This window comes from Xyrauchen texanus, chromosome 48, assembly GCF_025860055.1.
Source record: "Xyrauchen texanus isolate HMW12.3.18 chromosome 48, RBS_HiC_50CHRs, whole genome shotgun sequence".
NCBI classification, from domain to species: Eukaryota; Metazoa; Chordata; class Actinopteri; order Cypriniformes; family Catostomidae; genus Xyrauchen; species Xyrauchen texanus.
In genome coordinates this window covers 2,620,121-2,639,646 of record NC_068323.1, presented here as the reverse complement: position 1 = coordinate 2,639,646, position 19,526 = coordinate 2,620,121, and the positions used below count along the sequence as shown (strand labels likewise).

General features: G+C 36.4%; 1 protein-coding gene across 1 annotated transcript; it reads left to right on the top strand.

The window, feature by feature from the left end:
- Nucleotides 1-3,066: 3,066 nt before the first annotated feature.
- LOC127639464 (uncharacterized) lies at nt 3,067-16,908 on the top strand. Its single transcript, XM_052121517.1, has 7 exons — nt 3,067-3,122; nt 6,689-6,734; nt 6,960-7,026; nt 14,358-14,687; nt 15,092-15,172; nt 15,707-15,799; nt 15,916-16,908. The coding sequence occupies exons 1-7, from the start codon at nt 3,067-3,069 to the stop codon at nt 15,984-15,986; spliced, it is 744 nt and encodes a 247-aa protein (XP_051977477.1). The 3' UTR covers nt 15,987-16,908.
- The last annotated feature ends 2,618 nt before the right edge of the window (nt 16,909-19,526 follow it).

Below are 19,526 nucleotides of genomic sequence, written 5' to 3'. Positions count from 1 at the left end.
CCAGCTCCACTTATTTCAAAATGAGAGTGCTTCTGTTTTTACTTATTTGGTATTTTTGCATTATAATTCCCTCTTACTTTGTGATGTACATCAGCTGAAGTTTAGAGTTCATCTGGACTGTGATCTGTGTAATTCTTCCTCTCATCATTCAGTCATGAACTGCAGTGCTGCTTAGCAGATTTTGGGGGGAAATGGCAGACAGTGCTAATTTTGTTGACCCAATTTTTTCGAGAAATAAATAAAACCAATATGGACTATTTCGTTCCAAAAACAACAGAGATTAATTAAAAAATTACTTTAAAAATGAAAAATTTGTAAGTACACTTTTAAACTGACATCTATACTTCTGCTCTTTTAAAAACCTCCAGCCGCGACTGCTGGAGAGACTCAGAGTCTGACCTGAAGAAAAAAACTTAATTTGCAATTTATATTAGCCAGAATTAAACTTTATATATATATATATATATATTATCTGAAGCCATTGAATTGCAAGAATAAGGGCACAAACATATGAAAGTATGCAAACGTAGACACGAGTGCTTCGCTAACACAAGGCCAATGCGTGGTCCCATTATACATACATTATGTGCGCTCTAGCGTTGCTCGGGTGGTTACAAACATCAGACCACAAGGGAGCTAAACAGAGTTTTAGGCACCACAAAACCGTATATGTGGTGAAGTGAACATGTGGTCAGTGGAGGAGTGTGTGCTTTTGTATTTGCTAAAAGGACGACAGAAAAACATGTTTGTATAATCTAACTTGTTCGGCAAGACTCCTCAAGTTGCTGCTTCATCATGACAGTTGTTGATTGAAAAAAGAAAATTATATAATCAATGTAGAGTTGAACCGTGATCTCAGGAAGAGTATTCAGGTTGGGGCAAGTTGTCACATGTTTGTGTTTACATGTTATTAATGTTTTTTTTCTGTTTAACTTTTTTGAAATGTCATTAATTGTTTTTTTTTTCATAATTTTATTGTTGAAATCTTCCTGAAAAGACTTTTTAATGGCAGGTTTCATTGTGACAATTGACCTCATGATGTGTTTTAATGAACAATGGCCTGCTCTACTATCTTTTGTATGTTTATTAACTTTCTTTATTAAGTGTTTCTTTTTTTTTACTTAAAGAACAATAAAGATTGTGAATTACAGTATTGACTCCTGCAGTTGATCATAAACTCCTGATTAAAATCCATTTAATTCTTCATGATCAAATCTGTGATGATGTTTGGCCTTCTTCAAAATAAAACAAAAGTGAAATTCAACTTAAAAATGTAATTCAATTTAATTACATTTTAAATGTCTAAATGTCACAGAACACAAATAAAAGCATATTTGAAAATATGCCACCAGAATGGATTGGAATACGTAAGCCACGCGTCCAAGCTCCGGGGCGAGGGGCACTAAGGGGACGATCACGTGTGATGTACCATGGGGTGAGGCTTCACAGCTTGGGGAGAGATGCAGTGGGCGGCTGGTGTGGCATTCCTTTTTAAAGTATTTTCTCTTTTAGAGAAAATACTCTTAAGGAAAATGTATCTTTTAATAGCGCTGTCGAAGCGCCCAGGGCAGAGAAGGTGTAAGCCGCTGATAAGCGCCATAGATCCAACAGCATGTGCCAGAGATGGGAGGAAATTTCTGAATGAACAGATGCATTTCCCTCCTTTTATACCCGTGTCTGCCAATTTCTCATTGGCCTTTTCTCAAAGTTCAGAGATGCATAAGGCTCTCAAGAGAGAGACCCCGAGTGTCGCTTCTTCGACACAACGTCGAAGTGAGCGACAGACAGAGAATGATGATGATATATTCTCAGATTAATAATCGAGACTGCACATTTATTGAGATTATAGTTTCAGTCAGCAGTACTTCACAAACTCTTTGGCTATAAATCATGATTATAATGTGAATATTGCTCATCTGTGTGTAATACATGTTTTATTTGAGTAAAGTGAGATGTTGTTGGGTAATGTTTACAATGAAAGGATTATGTAGATACAGTGTCTTTAACTCTTTGTCTGCTAAATTCATTTATTATGTATTATTTTAAGAGACTGAAGTAATAGAAGTTTTATTCACTGTTTTATTGGATTACTGTTGAAAGAACGTTACTGTACAGTTTATAGTGAGTTATTTTGTCTTTGAGCGTTTAACAACAGAGAACTTGCTTGGCGTCATGCTACAGCTTAAAATGTATCAGTGTATATGACCTGACATAGAAAGGCATATAAAAACAGGACATTGTTGTGAACTTTCACCTGATCATGAATAAAGGTCATGTGCTTTCTGTAGGGAGGGGTGTATCGATGTATCGAGACTCTCGATTTGTGACAATCCTCACATTAAAATATTGCTCCTTGTGTTTCTAGTGATTTTATTACTTATACAGAAAATTAATTAATGTCATTAGCTCAGGGGCGGATTATGACTAGTAAGGGCCCCCGGGGCCAATTATCTCTTAAAGTTGAGATCTATGCATTTACATTCATTTAAGTCTCTTTTAATACTTGCTTTATTATTTACAGTCAGATTAATTCAAACAGCACAGATGTGGTAAAGAAACCGCTCAACTGAAACATGTTCATTGAACAGCCCCTGCTCTTAAAGAGACAGAAACATTTTAACTTTTGTTATACATAATGTGAACTCAATGTAAAAACTACAAATTATGATACAAAAGGGAAAAAACAAGCATGTAACATGTTAGCATGTATTTTAACTTAAAAACACTTTACATATTGAAGAATTGAACAAATAGACTCCTACATCATGTAAACAACGGTCTGGTGAAACTTGAAGAGTTAAAGCAGTTCTGGCTCACGCTGATATATCTTTTCTAACTCATCTGAATGATGGGGTGCGTTCCATACAGAAGTGATCATCCCTAAACCCTATTTCCTTCAAAACCTTTACCCTCCATTGCGAGAGCTTTAAAGGACTGAAAGGTGTGGGGCTCAAAAATAGTGGTCATTTGGTAATTTGGGGAAATTCTGTCTAAAGCTTGTGTAACGGTATGTAAATATGTTAAATTACTGCATAAATGGGGACAGCGCCATCTATAGGGTGAATGATGGTATTTGACGAGTGGAAGGGAACTCCCTACAGCAGTAATGAGACATGCTGTGGGTAAGTGGCACATTTTGAGTGGTCTGGAGAATTATCAGTTAAAAGTACTAAAAACACACAAATAACTGCTCTATTGTGAATTGATCTTGTAATGAACATATTAGGGATCTGTTGACATATTTGGCGTCGAATGTGTTTTTTTATATTGAGTTATTCTGACTTTGTTTCACGAGGCTTGATCGTAATTCCTCCGTGTAATTTCTTGTGTTTCATTTAGGACTGATTAATTCTCTGTGTCATGAAACCATTATTTCCATTTTTGTATCTCCATTATGCAGGTAATGTTGCAAAATGTTATTGATTTAATCAGTTTAATTGATTAATTGCATTATATGTACTAAATTGCCTGTGTTCACCACTAGGTGGGGACGTTTCGTTTCATATTGAATTCATTTGAACTGTTCTAGAAAGAATTGAGTGAAAATGCTTATTGTAACCGTCAATTTGCTAAAATTGTACAAAGAGCTGATAAGAATTTATCACTGTATGATCACAAAGTTAAAAGATTTAAAAGGAAAAAGAACTGTTTTAATGAAAACAGAGCAGAGCTAATGAGACATACTGTGGGACTGAATAATTCTCTGTGTCACCAAACCATTATTTCCATTTTTGTATCTCCATTATGCAGTAAATAGACCGTCTGGCAAGACCGTCACACTTGGCTACCATTATTATTCTCTCATCGAAAAAGCCCTGTGAAGGCATCATTTAAGCCTTTTCAAAGTGCCCAAAAACCCCCTAGACTGGATCAAGTCAGTCAGACATACAGAGGGTTCACTCAAAACAAGATAAGACGCTGTTTAGCTATTATGCCACCTGCAGCTGGCACCAGATGTGCCCAACAGTAACTGAAAACACGTGTTTAACTGCATTTACTGACTGAACACTGCTGCTTGATGACACTGTAACAGTCATCATCACTGTTCTAGTGGGTATGAAGAATCTCATCTAAAAACAACTCATGCATTTATTTACTTGTTGTGTAAATAAACTACAGTTACTTTTACCTTTGATTGTGTTATTTTTAAGTTTATTATTAAGTATTGTAATAAAATGTGCAGTGTATGTTGTACACACAATATGTCAAAATATTTTAAACATGAAGCAAACATGACTTTAAGGTGCATACAGATATGAGGATGTTTGACTAATGCCATCTTTACACTGCAAAGGTGGCACAGAAGTGGCATCTATGTGTATTTGTCTATATATATAAAATGGTATGAGATTAATGTTTTCAATATAACATTATGAATATAGAAATATTAAATAATGAGAATATGAAGTTATACTTTTAAATAGGAAAGTCAATTGTAAAAGTTATGCTCTATCATGACATCAACAATGTTTAAAGCTGCTCTGATACTGTAATAACACAGAACCAAAGCAGCATCAGAACTGAGGCAGGTCAGAGCGGGCATCATTTAGGCTGGCATTTATGCGCTCAATGAATACACAAGAAATCTAAATGTAGAAGTGTTTTCACCTGATTCGTGTGTGATGTTCCAGAGAGGATTGTGCTGAGACAGACATCATTAAATGCTGTGTTGAGATCTCTTATTTAAAAAGGACATTAAATACAATCAGTCTCGTGATGTTTATTGAACTGCAGTTTCTTCAGCTCACCAGTAGAGTTCACAATCACACAGCTTTCTAATCCACTTCAATCACATCATGACAGGTCACACATAAACAACAATACAAGTATTCAAAATAAAAGACTTATTCCTGAGGAAAGGTCACACATTTTAGAAATGAACATTCTTCATCAATAGAATAAATAGAGATCAGAGTAACTTACACAGAAATACTGACAGAAATACTCAATCTTTTGCATTTTGCAACTTTTTTGGCGGCCAGTGTGTATATATACACTCAACTGTGATATCCCATTCTGATCCTGCACTATTAGTTGAAATGGGGAAAAGCCATTATAAATAATAATTAAACTAACTTTATATAATTGGGACAAACTCAGCAAAAGAAGTGAGGATTGTCCTGCTATTAGATTATATGAATGTTTTGAGTTTGTCAAATCAAAGAAAACGTTTGTAAGTTATATAAGACAACGTTTAATATGGGCTGAAAAGTTTAAGATTTTAAATATTGCTCCTGCTAATAATCCTGGAAGGGTGTTTGTCCCGGGATGGCTACTGTCTACAGATGTGGATTATTTCATGATGATAAAGAAGATCTCAAAGAAACAGCTGATGATTATATAAATACTAAATATATTTCAGTTCTTCAAGCTTATAGCGATGAATTAAAATTAAAACAAGAGAAAGTCGGCATTAGTGGAATTTGGAGGAACTGAATTAAGAAGTAAACTAGTGTCAGGTATTGGGATACTATGACATCATCAATGGGAAGAAGACAGCAGACATCTTTTCTCAATACAGCCACATGTTAAAACTCATTTCAGGAAATAACCGGTTCCAACAGTGTTGATGTCCAGATTTTGGTTTGGCCACTGCAGATTGAATGCAAATCTTTATATTATAGGGAAACATCTGGATGGATTGTGTGATGTATGTAGAGAGTCTGAAACTAGGGTGGCCATACGTCCTCTTTTTCCCGGATATGTCCTCTTTTTCAGACCTTAAAAAAGCATCTGGACAGGATTTCTAAATTCTATATTTCTTTAGTTGCATTATGATGTGCATCTGGTCTAATACTTCATTGTGTGTGCGCACATTTGCATTTATTTAACCCGTCTTTGTAAGAAAGAAACGGGACACGTTCTCTCGCACACCAATTGGTCGATTATAAGAGGCTTGCAGCAACTATTGGCCAAATTGTGCAAAAGTGCAAATGTACAGAAGATTTGCAGAAATAATTCCCATCCTTTCATCCAGGTGGAGATCAGTGGAAGCAGAATGTATGACATGTAAAGTTTTAGTTGCTAATAAAGGTGCAAGTGATTTAGAAGCACATATGAGCTCTGTGAAACACAAAGGGTCAGAAAAAGGTCAAAGTTCACCAGGTAAATTAACTTTTTTGCGACCAGGTAAAATCACATTGCTTCATTTTCCATGACCATTCAAAATAATATTAATAGTAAATGAAGTTACACTCATGGCATCCCATATTTTATGTTAGTACATGGACATTCAAAAGAACATTGGACATGTTTATTTATTTATATATATTTATGTTATGCTAATAAGAGTGTCTTTTATCCCTGTATTCAAGTTTGCATTCATTGCACTGTTTTGAACCCTATTATTACACCCCATCCCATATGGGCACCCTACTGAAACTGTATCACATGTATTAATTTGATAAAGCGAGGACAGAATTATATGATAAATGAATGACAATTGGTGTAATCCGCACTTCTTGGCCCAAAGGACAAAATATCTGAAACCTCAAAATGTGTTATTTGTAAAGATTCTGGCGTAAATGCCAAGAATTGACAAAATACCTTTTTTTTTTCTGTGAGGTTTCAAATGTCCTGTTGGTGGCGGTAATGCACGGAACACAGAGAAAAGTCTAGAAGAAAAAGAGATATCCAATCAGGAGCGAGTTAAGAGTGATCACAGGTGAGGGGTGGAGCATGATGGAAGAGTGACAGTGAACACATGGAGGAAAGCGTTGAAGGAGGAATATGTGGTAAACATATTTTATTACAGAATCATCCTGTTTGTTATTTAGTTAATCCCAGTTAGTGCTATTTATATAACTACATTAAATTACAAAATGGAGGATCTGTGGAAACCGATAATGTTTAAACCTTGCCAAGCATGGACTTTATCTGCTAATGCTAGCTAGTGTGAGTCTTTCTGTGGATATGCTAACATTGTGACTAGTCATCAGTGGAAATGTGTCCTCATATAGCGGTCTGGACTAACAGAAACGCTCAAATCTCCCCTAACACCGGTGGATTATATCACAACACTGCTCGGTAAGATGCATTTTCTGTTAAACAGGAGTTTGCTTGTCGTCTATATCAATTGTTTACAGTGATAAATGTTGTAACTTCTGGTATAAAGTCAATTCAATCTGAATTGTGTATCTTTACAATTTTAAAATGCTTTCTGTTGTCCAGTTTAATATTACTGATGGGTGTGTTTGTGTAACTCTGTTTGGTGGCGCCAAAATGACAGACTTCTGTTTAGCAACACTTGTTACTCCATTATTAGTTTGAGTGTCCCAAACATAATATCTGCATCACTCATAACTGCTCCAACACATGTTTGCATTCAGACTGATTAAAGTCATCGAGAACATATCGCTTTTCTCTTGACATTCATAAATGTGGTCTTGAGGTAATCATAAACTAATCTGATTACATTGTTATTTTCAAGGTAACTGGATTACATTACTGATCAGCATTTGTAATTGAATATCTTTTTTAAGTAACCTCCCGACGCTGACCAAGACAAGATATTATATATATATATTCACTCACCTAAAGGATTATTAGGAACACCTGTTCAATTTCTCATTAATGCAATTATCTAATCAACCAATCACATGGCAGTTGCTTCAATGCATTTAGGGGTGTGGTCCTGGTCAAGAAAATCTCCTGAACTCCAAACTGAATGTCAGAATGGGAAAGAAAGGTGATTTAAGCAATTTTGAGCGTGGCATGGTTGTTGGTGCCAGACGGGCCGGTCTGAGTATTTCACAATCTGCTCAGTTACTGAGATTTTCATGCACAACCATTTCTAGGGTTTACAAAGAATGGTGTGAAAAGGAAAAACATCCAGTATGCGGCAGTCCTGTGGGCTGAAAATGCCTTGTTGATGCTAGAGGTCAGAGGAGAATGGGCCGACTGATTCAAGCTGATAGAAGAGCAACTTTGCCTGAAATAACCACTCGTTACAACCGAGGTATGCAGCAAAGCATTTGTGAAGCCACAACACGCACAACCTTGAGGCGGATGGGCTACAACAGCAGAAGACCCCACCGGGTACCCATCCTCTGATGGCTACTTCCAGCAGGATAATGCACCATGTCACAAACCTCGAATCATTTCAAATTGGTTTCTTGAACATGACAATGCGTTCACTGTACTAAAATGGCCCCCACAGTCACCAGATCTCAACCCAATAGAGCATCTTTGGGATGTGGTGGAACGAGAGCTTCGTGCCCTGGATGTGCATCCCACAAATCTCCATCAACTGCAAGATGCTATCCTATCAATATGGGCCAACATTTCTAAAGAATGCTTTCAGCACCTTGTTGAATCAATGCCACGTAGAATTAAGGCAGTTCTGAAGGCGAAAGGGGGTCAAACACAGTATTAGTATGCTGTTCCTAATAATCCTTTAGGTGAGTGTATATAAATAATACACAAAAAAAGATTGCTTTTTCTATTTTCAAATCACTTGTTTTTCTTTTTGTGACCCTAACTCCTCATAATATTGTTCTCAAGCCCTTTGGCACTATGAAAACTAAAAGGCAGATGCTATTTGTACTGTGTACATTAACCCTAACCTTGCCTCTCAAAAAATAACCATGGTATTATTATGGTATTTTGTAGTAAAATCAAAGTAACCACAAAATTAAAACATGGTTGCTATATTAACATCATTATACTGTAGTAAAAACATGGTTAAGTGCATTAAAACTATGATTTCTGTTATAAAAACATGCTAACTCGAGCTGTGCAGGTGATATTTACACAGAGTGCAAAAAGGGCAGTCATTAAAATGATGTTTGAAGACTGATTTACTTTCACTTTTTATTCGACTTTATATGGTGACTGATGCTATTAGTCTCTCACATTCGGCCCAACAAGTGTTCCACAAAAGAAAAGTCTTTAAACCATCAGTAAGAATAGATCAGACAATTATAAACACATCTATATTATAAAAAAATCTTTTTTTTTTTTTTTGTGGTGTGGCCATTGAAAATGTTGACAGGGTAACAATACAAAGATAAAATCCCTCATTGTCCTGTTTTCCATTGAAAGTCGTATGGGTCCTGTTTTTGTACAAACATCTGAAGCTCAGTTAATACAGGAACTATTTCTGGACTTGCAGGATGCTAGAATTTCTAAACCAAGTTCATGTGGTAAATCTAAACAATGATCTTGTGTGATTAAAGCTTGTGATGAGTTCCTTCATAAAATGCAGATATAACTTTGTCTTGGATTTACTGTAGGTTAATTGTGAAGTCTTCACGTCCTCAGACTAACACATTAATAACACGACTCTCATTACGTGATTAATGTTCGTCTTTATTGATGACTGCAAAATATTGAATCACTCCATTAATGTATTCATTCTAAGTGTTCTTGTTAATGTTTTAAGATCAAGAACAGCTTTCCGGATATCACTGACTAAAATTAAATGTTAAATCAGACAGAAATGATCTTTATCTGTTGAGGTCAGGGCCAATTTGACTGTTTTTGCATGACGTCAGGACTGTCAAATCTGAACAGAATTCAACGTTTTCTTACATGTAATTACGAGATCAACAAAGAAGTGAAAGATAGAAACTCAATTAACTTGACATAAATGCAGCATTATTACTCTTCTGTCACAACAACTTGTTTAAAGATCCACTTCTGATGAAATTCTTTGAAATAAAGCTACAGGTCAGACCGGTCGAACCAGCCGTCTATCATCATCTAAGCAGATCAGTTAAAGCTCTAAAGCAACTAAAGAACAGGGTGTATGTGTACACACAATAACCGCCAGAAGGTTAAACATTTTACACAGAGGAGAATTATATCAAACACGCACATCATGTTGTTCATGTCTCTTAGGTCAAATACAAACTTTATAATGTGGATTTAGTTTTGAACTCTCATGTTGCTAAAACTTGAACTATTATTAGAGTTTAATGAAGTCTCGGGTCATTTGTAATACTGGAACTCTCCGTATGTTCAACATCAATTCTGGAAGTCTGTGACAATCTTTCTAAAACTGCTTTTTGAAGTCGACATATAAATCTACATGTCTTAAGATTTGAGAGTCCTCAAACCTCTTTGAGTTCTTCATGGTTTGACAAAGTTTTACAACCATCCCTGACGTCCCGTTCCTACATTTCTGTTCCCTGTTTTTGTTCATGTGGAAAAGAAAAACCCTTTGTGATTTTTTTGATAATAACTGCAAGATCTTTCTCACACTAATCAAACCCATGATTTATATGGGACAAAAGTAGTACATTAATCTTACTTATTAAGTTCTCTGACAGGGTGCCAACAGGAACAAGGATGTAATCAATAATCTGTGCTTTTCTGAAACGAAAGAGTTTTGGGAATGTTGTTATTTTCGAAACTTAAAATTCCACAAACTTTCAACTTGGTTCAGTTTAATATTAGCACTATAGCATGGTAGTGTTAGGTCAGGATTATTGGCCTGTATTTCAGCATTATTCTGAAGTTTAAGGAGTCTTTCACACACGTGCTGCATCTGTCTGCACTGTTTTATGTAAACATGTGCTGGTCTTTGTGGTCTCACTGTTTGTTCAGCGTCTTGCGCAAGAGCCCACATCTGTAAGATGCTGTGTTAATTGATCTTTGAAACACTTCGAGACGTCTGAGTTTGGTTTCAGGTGTTGTGATCATTTAATTTGCTCTGTACTTGTACTCTGCACAATGACAAAGTTAAATCTAATCTAAAAAAAATGTTTAATCTAATTTACTTTACCAACTTTACCTTTGGAAGAATGTTCCAGATTATTTATCATCATCATTTAAAATGTAACATATCATTTCTCTCAAAGCATCGTCACTTCTCTTTTTGCTTGGGCTGGTTGCTTATGCAAAATTACACTATTTACATTTCCCTCCTTTTTACATAGGAGATAAATGACATTAAACTTTGACCATGCTCCAGTCTGTCACAACCTGCATATTTGATTTGCAAAACAGAATGACTGCAGTGTTATATGAGTCATCTACAGGAACTAAACAGGTTTCTTTACTTGAATATTGAATCCATTGTTTATTTATATTGAATACAACATACATAAATTATTACAAATCTTTAAAGAGCTACTAAAACACTTTTGATACAATTTTTAAAATTTAAGTGAATTCTCTTTTAACCAAACTTCAATCAGGAAGACTCGCAGACTTGAGTGAAATTTAAGATGACATTGATGAATATAAAACATAAAAGTAATGTCTCTCTTTGGCGTAAGCCCCTGGCGTAAGTCTGGCGGTCCGAAAAAGTTGTACTCGGAAGCGAGGGGTCTACACCAGTGCAGGAGTGGAGGAGTTTGCCGTGTTAGCAGACTGAATCAGCAATGTGATAAATAGTGAGCAGATTATAAAGCAGTGGCTTACACGTGATTGGCTAGAAATTACCCCGCTAATGGTGTGATGATGTACAGCTGCTAGTCTTCCCACTAGAACTACACTGCGCTTAAAGTCAGTAAAATATGCATGTTATGCCTGTGTTTCACAATGAGTAGATTTATTTTTTCTCCAATGTTTTTCTATAGAGCTCAACAATGCCAGGGTGGGGTGGACGTGTACACATACTGTACTTTCAATTTCTACCGAAACTGGTGAAGTAGGGAGGTGTCTTTCTAAGCTGTCTTATAAAAAGGAGTATGCACAAGGTCTTTTTTTATGGTACATGAGAATGAATTCTGTTGCACATCAAATATCAGACTTTCCTTTAAGAAGAACATGAAGCACTGTCTGAGTTTTCTAACCCTCCAACTCTTCATTGTGAATGGTAAGATATTACCATTAATGTACATTATAATTTTTATACAATTTCATGTTTTATTTCTCATTTATCATTGTTATACTTTATTTTTAATATTATATATTTCATCAGTCAAGGGCATGTGGATGTGAATATTAAAAGATAAGATCAACAGTTTGTTTTGAAGTTGAATGACAGCAGTTTTGTTGAAATATAGGCTATTTACATTCAGAATCTATATCTATGTATGGGACATGGGTCTTTTGACAGATCGAATACTGTGGGTTCAGTGGTGTACCCTCAGAGACAATATATACAATTGTAAAAGCCTGAATGGACCATTTTTATATTTTCTTTGCAGTGTAATTGTGTGTGTGTGTGTGTTGCTCATCTATCGTTGCAAAACTGCAGAAAAAACTCTACAACAAATAAATACATTTATCAAATAACCATTCTGAAACTTCCTGATTCAATCTCAAAGTTGAGACGTCTCTCCCTCATCAGTGTCTGACTCCGGTTAAAATCTGACACTATTTCACTGTATTCCACTATGTTCCCAAAATATTTGCTTATGTCTACTGTAGTTATCTGAAGCAGAGATGTCAAAACTCAACCCTATTCTGGAGACGCACCAGCTCATTTTATTCTCACCCAAAAATTGGCATTTTCAACATGGTATAATAAATGGTCTGATGGGTATTTTGAGCTGAAACTTCAGACACATTCTGGGGACACAAAAGATTTAAATGACATCTTGTGAAAAGGGGCAGAATAGGTGCCCTTTAAAGAAGTCACCTAGTTAAAAAGAAAAGGTCTCTTCTTTTACTTTTTTTTTACCTTTTTTTTTAAAGGTGTTTTAACTTAAATTAAACACTTTAACAGTCAACCCCTTTATTTTCTGCTGTGTCAACGCCCTATTATAAAACACAATTACAGACGCACATAATCACCAGCGTGACAGTCAACATGAAACCCAGTCCTTCCTCATTGTCAAACCGGTTATGCCAGTTTGAATCTGTTTATGCCAGTGTGAAGAGATTTCCTCTACATTGTTATTAGCTTTGTACATATGGGTGTGTGTTATGTCAATGCATGATTTGTTTTATTGAATTTTTTTGTAATTGTTCAAATCTACGCCCTTGATGTCAGTTTCCCAAAATGCAACAGCAATTTTTCTATTTCAACAACAGGCGTTGGGACACAACAGATCTGCGGGCTACTTCGGACACTGTGAACTTACTGGAACTGGATTATGAATACTGATGTGCGTGTACTGTATAGCTCCACATTTGTGAGCTTAATTTAAAGCCGTATCAAAACGCACCGCGCCGTTCAGTGGGCACATCATGAAACTTGCGTTCATTTAACTCGTAAGTCTTTTGCCTACCGTGAAATTTTCAGTCTTAAACTGCTAAAGTTGAAATGTCTGAATGATTATGAATCAAAGGAGTGGAATGTGCACACTGTCCTTTATCGTAAGCATCATTTTGGGAGGTAAATATTGAGCTCGAGTTGAAGCTGCTTCCTCGAGCCCCTCCACCGGGGACAGCAAGCCAAATACATTTAATCTTAATAGATTAAATATTATATGGTCAAACGAACTCTTAACTCAATAATTGCCTGTAATTGATCAATTTCACTCGCAGAATAAATTAATCATGACAAACTGATTGAAACATTTTTACAAAGACATTGGTAACTGATTCTACACAGGTGTACACATAACTGTCTGCATCTGTAAATAATGTAAACACAAACTGAGAAACTCATTTTTAACACGTCTACAGTTCTTCCCTGTAGAGCTGCAGCATCAAAGCAATAGTTCGATATTACTGAAGCCATTGAAGAAAAACATGATTTTAAATGGAAGTGGAGCGTAGTTCTAGCGGGAAGACCAGCAGCTGTACATCATCACATCATTAGCTGGGTAACTCCTAGTCAATTGCCTGTAAGCCATTGCTTTATATGCCCGCTCACAATCTATCACATTGCTGTTTCGGTGTGCTAACACTGCAACCTCCACCTCCCCACCACCACCAGTTGAGCCCTGTCCCGCAGGGGGGTAGGCTCCTCGCCCCTGCCTCCTATCTCCGGCAGGACATGACGGTTCCGGGTACAAATACCTCGGACTGCCGGACGGGGCCTACGCCAAAGAGAGAGACATCACCTCCGTTTTTACATCTATCAAATAAATGGCATCTCAAACTTCACTCAAGTGTCTTCCTGATAGAAACATATTTCTCAAATATAAAGTTTATTTCATTAGAGACTAAATATACCTTCCCTTTTGAAATGAAAGTGAGATAAATATTAATAAGAGTACTGAATATTCGAGAGGGTAAAACTATTGTAAGGATTTGCCACTTTATAGAATTATTTACAGACATTTATTCAGAGAATATTTACATGAATGAAACTGTGAGGAACAGAAATAAAGATATGTAGGAGATTTGTGCAGCTTTATACATAAAACTGTTCTTCTGTTCCTCAAAGCCTCGTTTACATTCCCATCAAATATTAATTATGATACTACTGTGAATAATGTCTCATAATTAAGAAAAAGTAACATGAGTGCTGATCATGTGTTTAAATACATGGAAACTTTCTGTGTGTTCATCAGGTGTGTTTGGAGATGACACGGACGAAATCAAGTCAGTGATCGAGGGAGATTCAGTCACTCTAGACATAAATGTTGAAAAACAGAAAAGTGATCTGATTGTGTGGTTTTTTGGACTTGAAAACACTCGTATTGCTCAAATAAATGGAGAGGCCAATAGCAAGCGAGTATATGATGAAGTTCTTGATGGGAGATTTAAAGACAGACTGGAGTTGAACAGTAAAACTGGATCTCTCACCATCAGAGACATCACAACTGAACACTCGGGACTTTATAAACTCAGAATAAGCAATAATAAGGTCTCATACACAACATTCAATGTAACTGTTAATGGTGAGTATTTTAATGTTTCCTGTGTGTTATAAATCAAATGAAACTCACTCATGTGTTTATTACTGACTGCTTGAAACATTCAGAGTTTCTTCCTGTAATTCACTTTGAATGATGTCTTTGCTGCTTTGGGATGAACACAAGTGCATTTTCAGTCTGTTTGTGGGACTCATTTGTATATTGTGAAGTTGTCGAGTCATTAGTTTGAGAAGGAAAGAGCATGTTTAACTGTCTGTAGCATAAAACTGAAGATCTGTTTGTGTAATACATATAAAGATCAGTTTAATATGAGACAATAAACTATATATAAACTGCCTTTAGAAAATGAGACACTGCAAGAGGAAATTCTGTTTCTGTTTTAAACCAGTGAATGTTTATATTGTGATTGTTGATGTTTCTGTCTTCAGAGAGGAAATCAGAGACTGATGTGATTGAGAAGATTAAGATTGATGAGATTGATGAGAATACTCCCGGTCGATCACGTTCAGGTGCGTCAGTGTTTATTTAATGAGATGATCTGGATGTCATAAATCAAATGATTTGAATATGTTTAATAGATCTTACACACTATAACACATGATTGAATATAACAACACATTCTGTCAATCGTTTCTCTTGGATGTATTTAAGACATTGAAGAAACACATTCTGTATAATCTTGTATATTATCATCACGAGTGTTTATTTATGAGCCTCTATCTAGTGTTAGTGTTTATTTATGAGCCTCTATCTAGTGTTAGTGTTTATTTCTGAATACAGATAGATAGCCCCGCCCCCAGCTCACGCCATTGGTGGAGTCAGTGTTGTTGTCAGGTGTCACTCAGAACAGGAGGAATGTTTTATAGACACAGAGACACAGTGTTCACAGTAAAACATTAACCAATGAATGATGGTCTTACAGTCTCTGTTTATTAAACACACTGCAGCTTTAAATACTGATTGATTGATTGATCGATTGATTATCAGTGATAAAAGTGTTTCACTTTATAGAAGTTAATGTTTGTTTCTCTTTATCTTTTTAGCTTCTATCATCATCATCATTACGGCGTGTACGTCTGCAGTATTAATTGCAGTAATCTCAGCTGTGATCTGCTTCAGGAAACACAGAGTAAAAGGCAAGTGTTGTCTTTATATTAAACTGCAAACAAATCTCAGTTAGATTCACTGATGTTGTGGTTCATGATAATGATTTAGAACGAAGATATTATTACAATCATCTCTTTTTCTACAGGTTTAATAAAAGTGCAGACTTCTGAAACTGAAGAAAGACGACTTCAGGACAAAATTCAGCAACAAGTTTGAAGATGCAGAAAATGAAAGAAACTGAAAAACATCATAGTTTTAAAGAGTGCAACTCATGGCACCATTACTCACGGCTGTAAGTAACGATTAGATTGATAAACGATTATTAGAGCGATTATTGAGCTTATGCTCCGAGTTAAAATGTTGTATTAAATGTGCTTACTAACAATAAAGAGGACAAATCATATTTTAAAAATACCTCTAAATGACATTCACTGAATTAAAGGAGAAAAAATACGTTTTATTATCATTAATTCAGTTAAGAAATTCACTGCAAAAAATCTTCTCATCATCAAATGTTTTTGTCTTAAAACAAGATACATTTACTTTAGAAGCAACATATAAGATATTTAGACTTTAAGAGAATGTATTTTATATGTTAGTGCATTTCTCTGTGGTCAGCGCCTCTTCGAGTTGCGCGAGTGTCTAAGGGGGAGAGATTGAATCTGCATCGGCCGATGCACACTCTGTAACAGGACACTCATCCCTTTGATAAAATGTTGTTGGTGTATAATGGTGTGAAGACTCTCTCTAATTAATAAAGCTGCATATTGACAATGTTCTTCATGATGAGAAACACACAGTGACTGTGATCACGTACTTATGTTGAGTATATTTGGGTCTTAAGATTTGAGTAATTTTAATCTTTTTTAAAGGATTAAAAATTGTTTTATTGTTGAAATCTTCCTGAAAAGACTTTTTAATGGCAGGTTTCATTGACACTTTATTGACCTCATGATGTGTTTTAATGAACAATGTCCTGCTGTACTATCTTTTGTATATTTATTGTCTTTATTAAGTGTTTTTTACTTAAAGAACAATAAAGATTGTGAATAATTTAATTACATTTTAACTGTCACAACACAAATAAAAGCATATGTGATAATCCAGACGATAATAAACTCATTTCTGAGGAAACCGAATCAAGAGTGTTTGATTATCGTGTCATTAATCCTGCGTACACCACCTCATCCTCTTCTGGAACTTTCTGTAGGAAAACACAAGTCACAGAAAACACGATAAGAAATATGATAATGATCATTTAATTTCATCACATCTCAGCCTTTACTGTACAGTTCATAGTGAGTTATTTGATCTTTTAACGTTTAACAACAGAGAACGTGCTCGACATTATTGATATATATTATTATTATCATCATTATTGCAATATAATATGATTTCTATATGAATTTTCCTTTAAATCATCTCTCTGCATTAACATGACCAAAACCATCTGCATATTTAAACAGTTTCTGTCCTGAATCTGCATTGCATTAGTGCAGACAGGAAATACTGCAGGTTATAATATACTAGGTATGTACAAACATATGTGTCTTTTTTTTAATTGATATGTAGAGTTCATTTAATCAACCTCTGGTTCCCCAATCATTTGTGTGGTTTGTATGGTGAGCAGCATACTACAGCTTAAAATGTATGGACGCTGAGTAACTGCTCTATCAGTGTATGACCTGACATAGAAAGACAGTTCACATTGTTGTGAACTTTCACCTGATCATGAATAAAGGTCATGTGCTTTCTGTAGGGAGGGGTGTATTGATGTATCAAGACTCTCGATTTGGGACAATCCTCACATTAACATATTGCTCCTTGTGTTTCTAGTGATTTATTACTTATACAGAAAATGAATGAATGTCATAAACTCAGGGGCAGATTATGACTAGTAAGGGCCCCACAGCCAATTATCTCTTAAAGTTGAGATCTATGCATTCACATTCATTTAAGTCTCTTTTAATTCTTGCTTTGGTATTTACTGTCAGATTAATTCAAACAGCATAGATGTCGTAAAGAAATCGCTGAACAGCCCCTGCTCTTAAAGAGACAGAAACATTTTAACTTTTGTTATACATAATGTGAACTCAATGTAAATACTACAAATCATGATACAAAAAAAAGCATGTAATTTAGCTTCATCAAACAATTTAAATATTGAAGAATTTAACAAATAGACTCCTACATTATGTACATATCAGTCTGGTGAAACTTGAAGAGTTAAGGCAGTTCTGGCTCACGCTGACATATCTTTTCTAACTCATCTGAATGATGGGGTGCGTTCTATACAGAAGTGATCATCCCTAAACCCTATTTCCTTCAAAAACTTTACCAGAGCTTCAATGGACTGAAGGGTGTGGAGCTCAAAAATTGTGGTCATTTTTTGGGAAATTCTGTTTGGAAAGATCCTACAGCTTGGCTGCCATTATTAATCTCCATCAAAAAGCCCTGTGAAGGCATCATTTAAGCCTTTTCAAAGTGTCCAAAAAACCCATAGAATACATTACATTTACAGAATGAGTAAATGAGTTAAGAGTCTGTTCCTGAATGTTCGTGATTTTAAACTTCAGCTCTCAAATCTGATACACACAAGCCCTTTAATACACTTAACCTGTGGTAAATATGTCACATGGGACCACAATTTCCACATGTAGGACGGCAGTATTCTCGCCTTTCACCGACGTGAAGTGGATGCAGCCGGGAACGCAAAGGCGGGGGAGCCGTGTTTGTGGGGCCCTGTCTGCGAGCGTACGGTGTCCGGTTGCCATTGTAATGGCGGCTGTGGTCACTGGCGGCATGACCCATGCAGAGAGAAAACCGCTGTTTTTGTGACAACATGGGTACCGCAGTCCGTCCAGGTGAGGCGAACACAAAACAAAAGGGGAATACAGACTCACCTCCTGGCCCTCCAGAGGGGGATGGAGTGGTCTGGTCACCAGCTCCATGGTCCCGGTGGATGTCTTCCTACTTGAGTCGTCCATCTCAGGGGCGTTTATGAGCCTCCAGGTGGGCCCTAGCTGAGCGTTGGGGGGCTCTACGCCAGGTCTGAGGACTCGCCTTGGTCTGGGGCGGAGCCACCTGGGCTTTCACAGCTGCAAGGGGAAGTGTCTTTAAAAAGATGTTCACATCAGTGTGTTTTGTCTAATAGAGGAAAATATACTCTTTTGCTCAGAATATACACACTTTTAGTACTGTCAAAGTGCCCAGGGGCAGATGGAGAGAAAGTCAATGGAATGCACTGTAAATCCAACAGTATAGGCTTCTTGTTAGAGGTGAATGGACCAGCAGTGGAATTCAGCTCGCTGACACAAAACCGCTCTTCACCGAGGAAAAAATCTGAATGGGAGTGGGAATTCCAGCTCCTTTTATACCCGTATGTCCAGGGGAGTGGCATGCAAATTCCACTCGCCAATATTCGTTGGCCTTTACTCAAAGATCTGAGGTGTTTTGGGGCTCCCAAGAGCAACCCCTAGTGTCCCTACATCGACCCAACTTCGAGTGAATGACAGAAGGGGAAACATGTACATCCGAACTTGAGGTTGTTGTAATCGGTCGCAAGACACGATTGATTAACTGTCCATTTTTTTATGTGTTATAACGAAACTTGTGCTGGATGGGTTATGGTGGATGCCTTGTGACCATGATCGGAGACTAAAAACCTACATTTAGGTTTGTTCTTCACATAACATAATTGTAAGACTCGGAATACACCCGGAATGAAACAGGCCATTTCAGCAATGCTGGATGTGT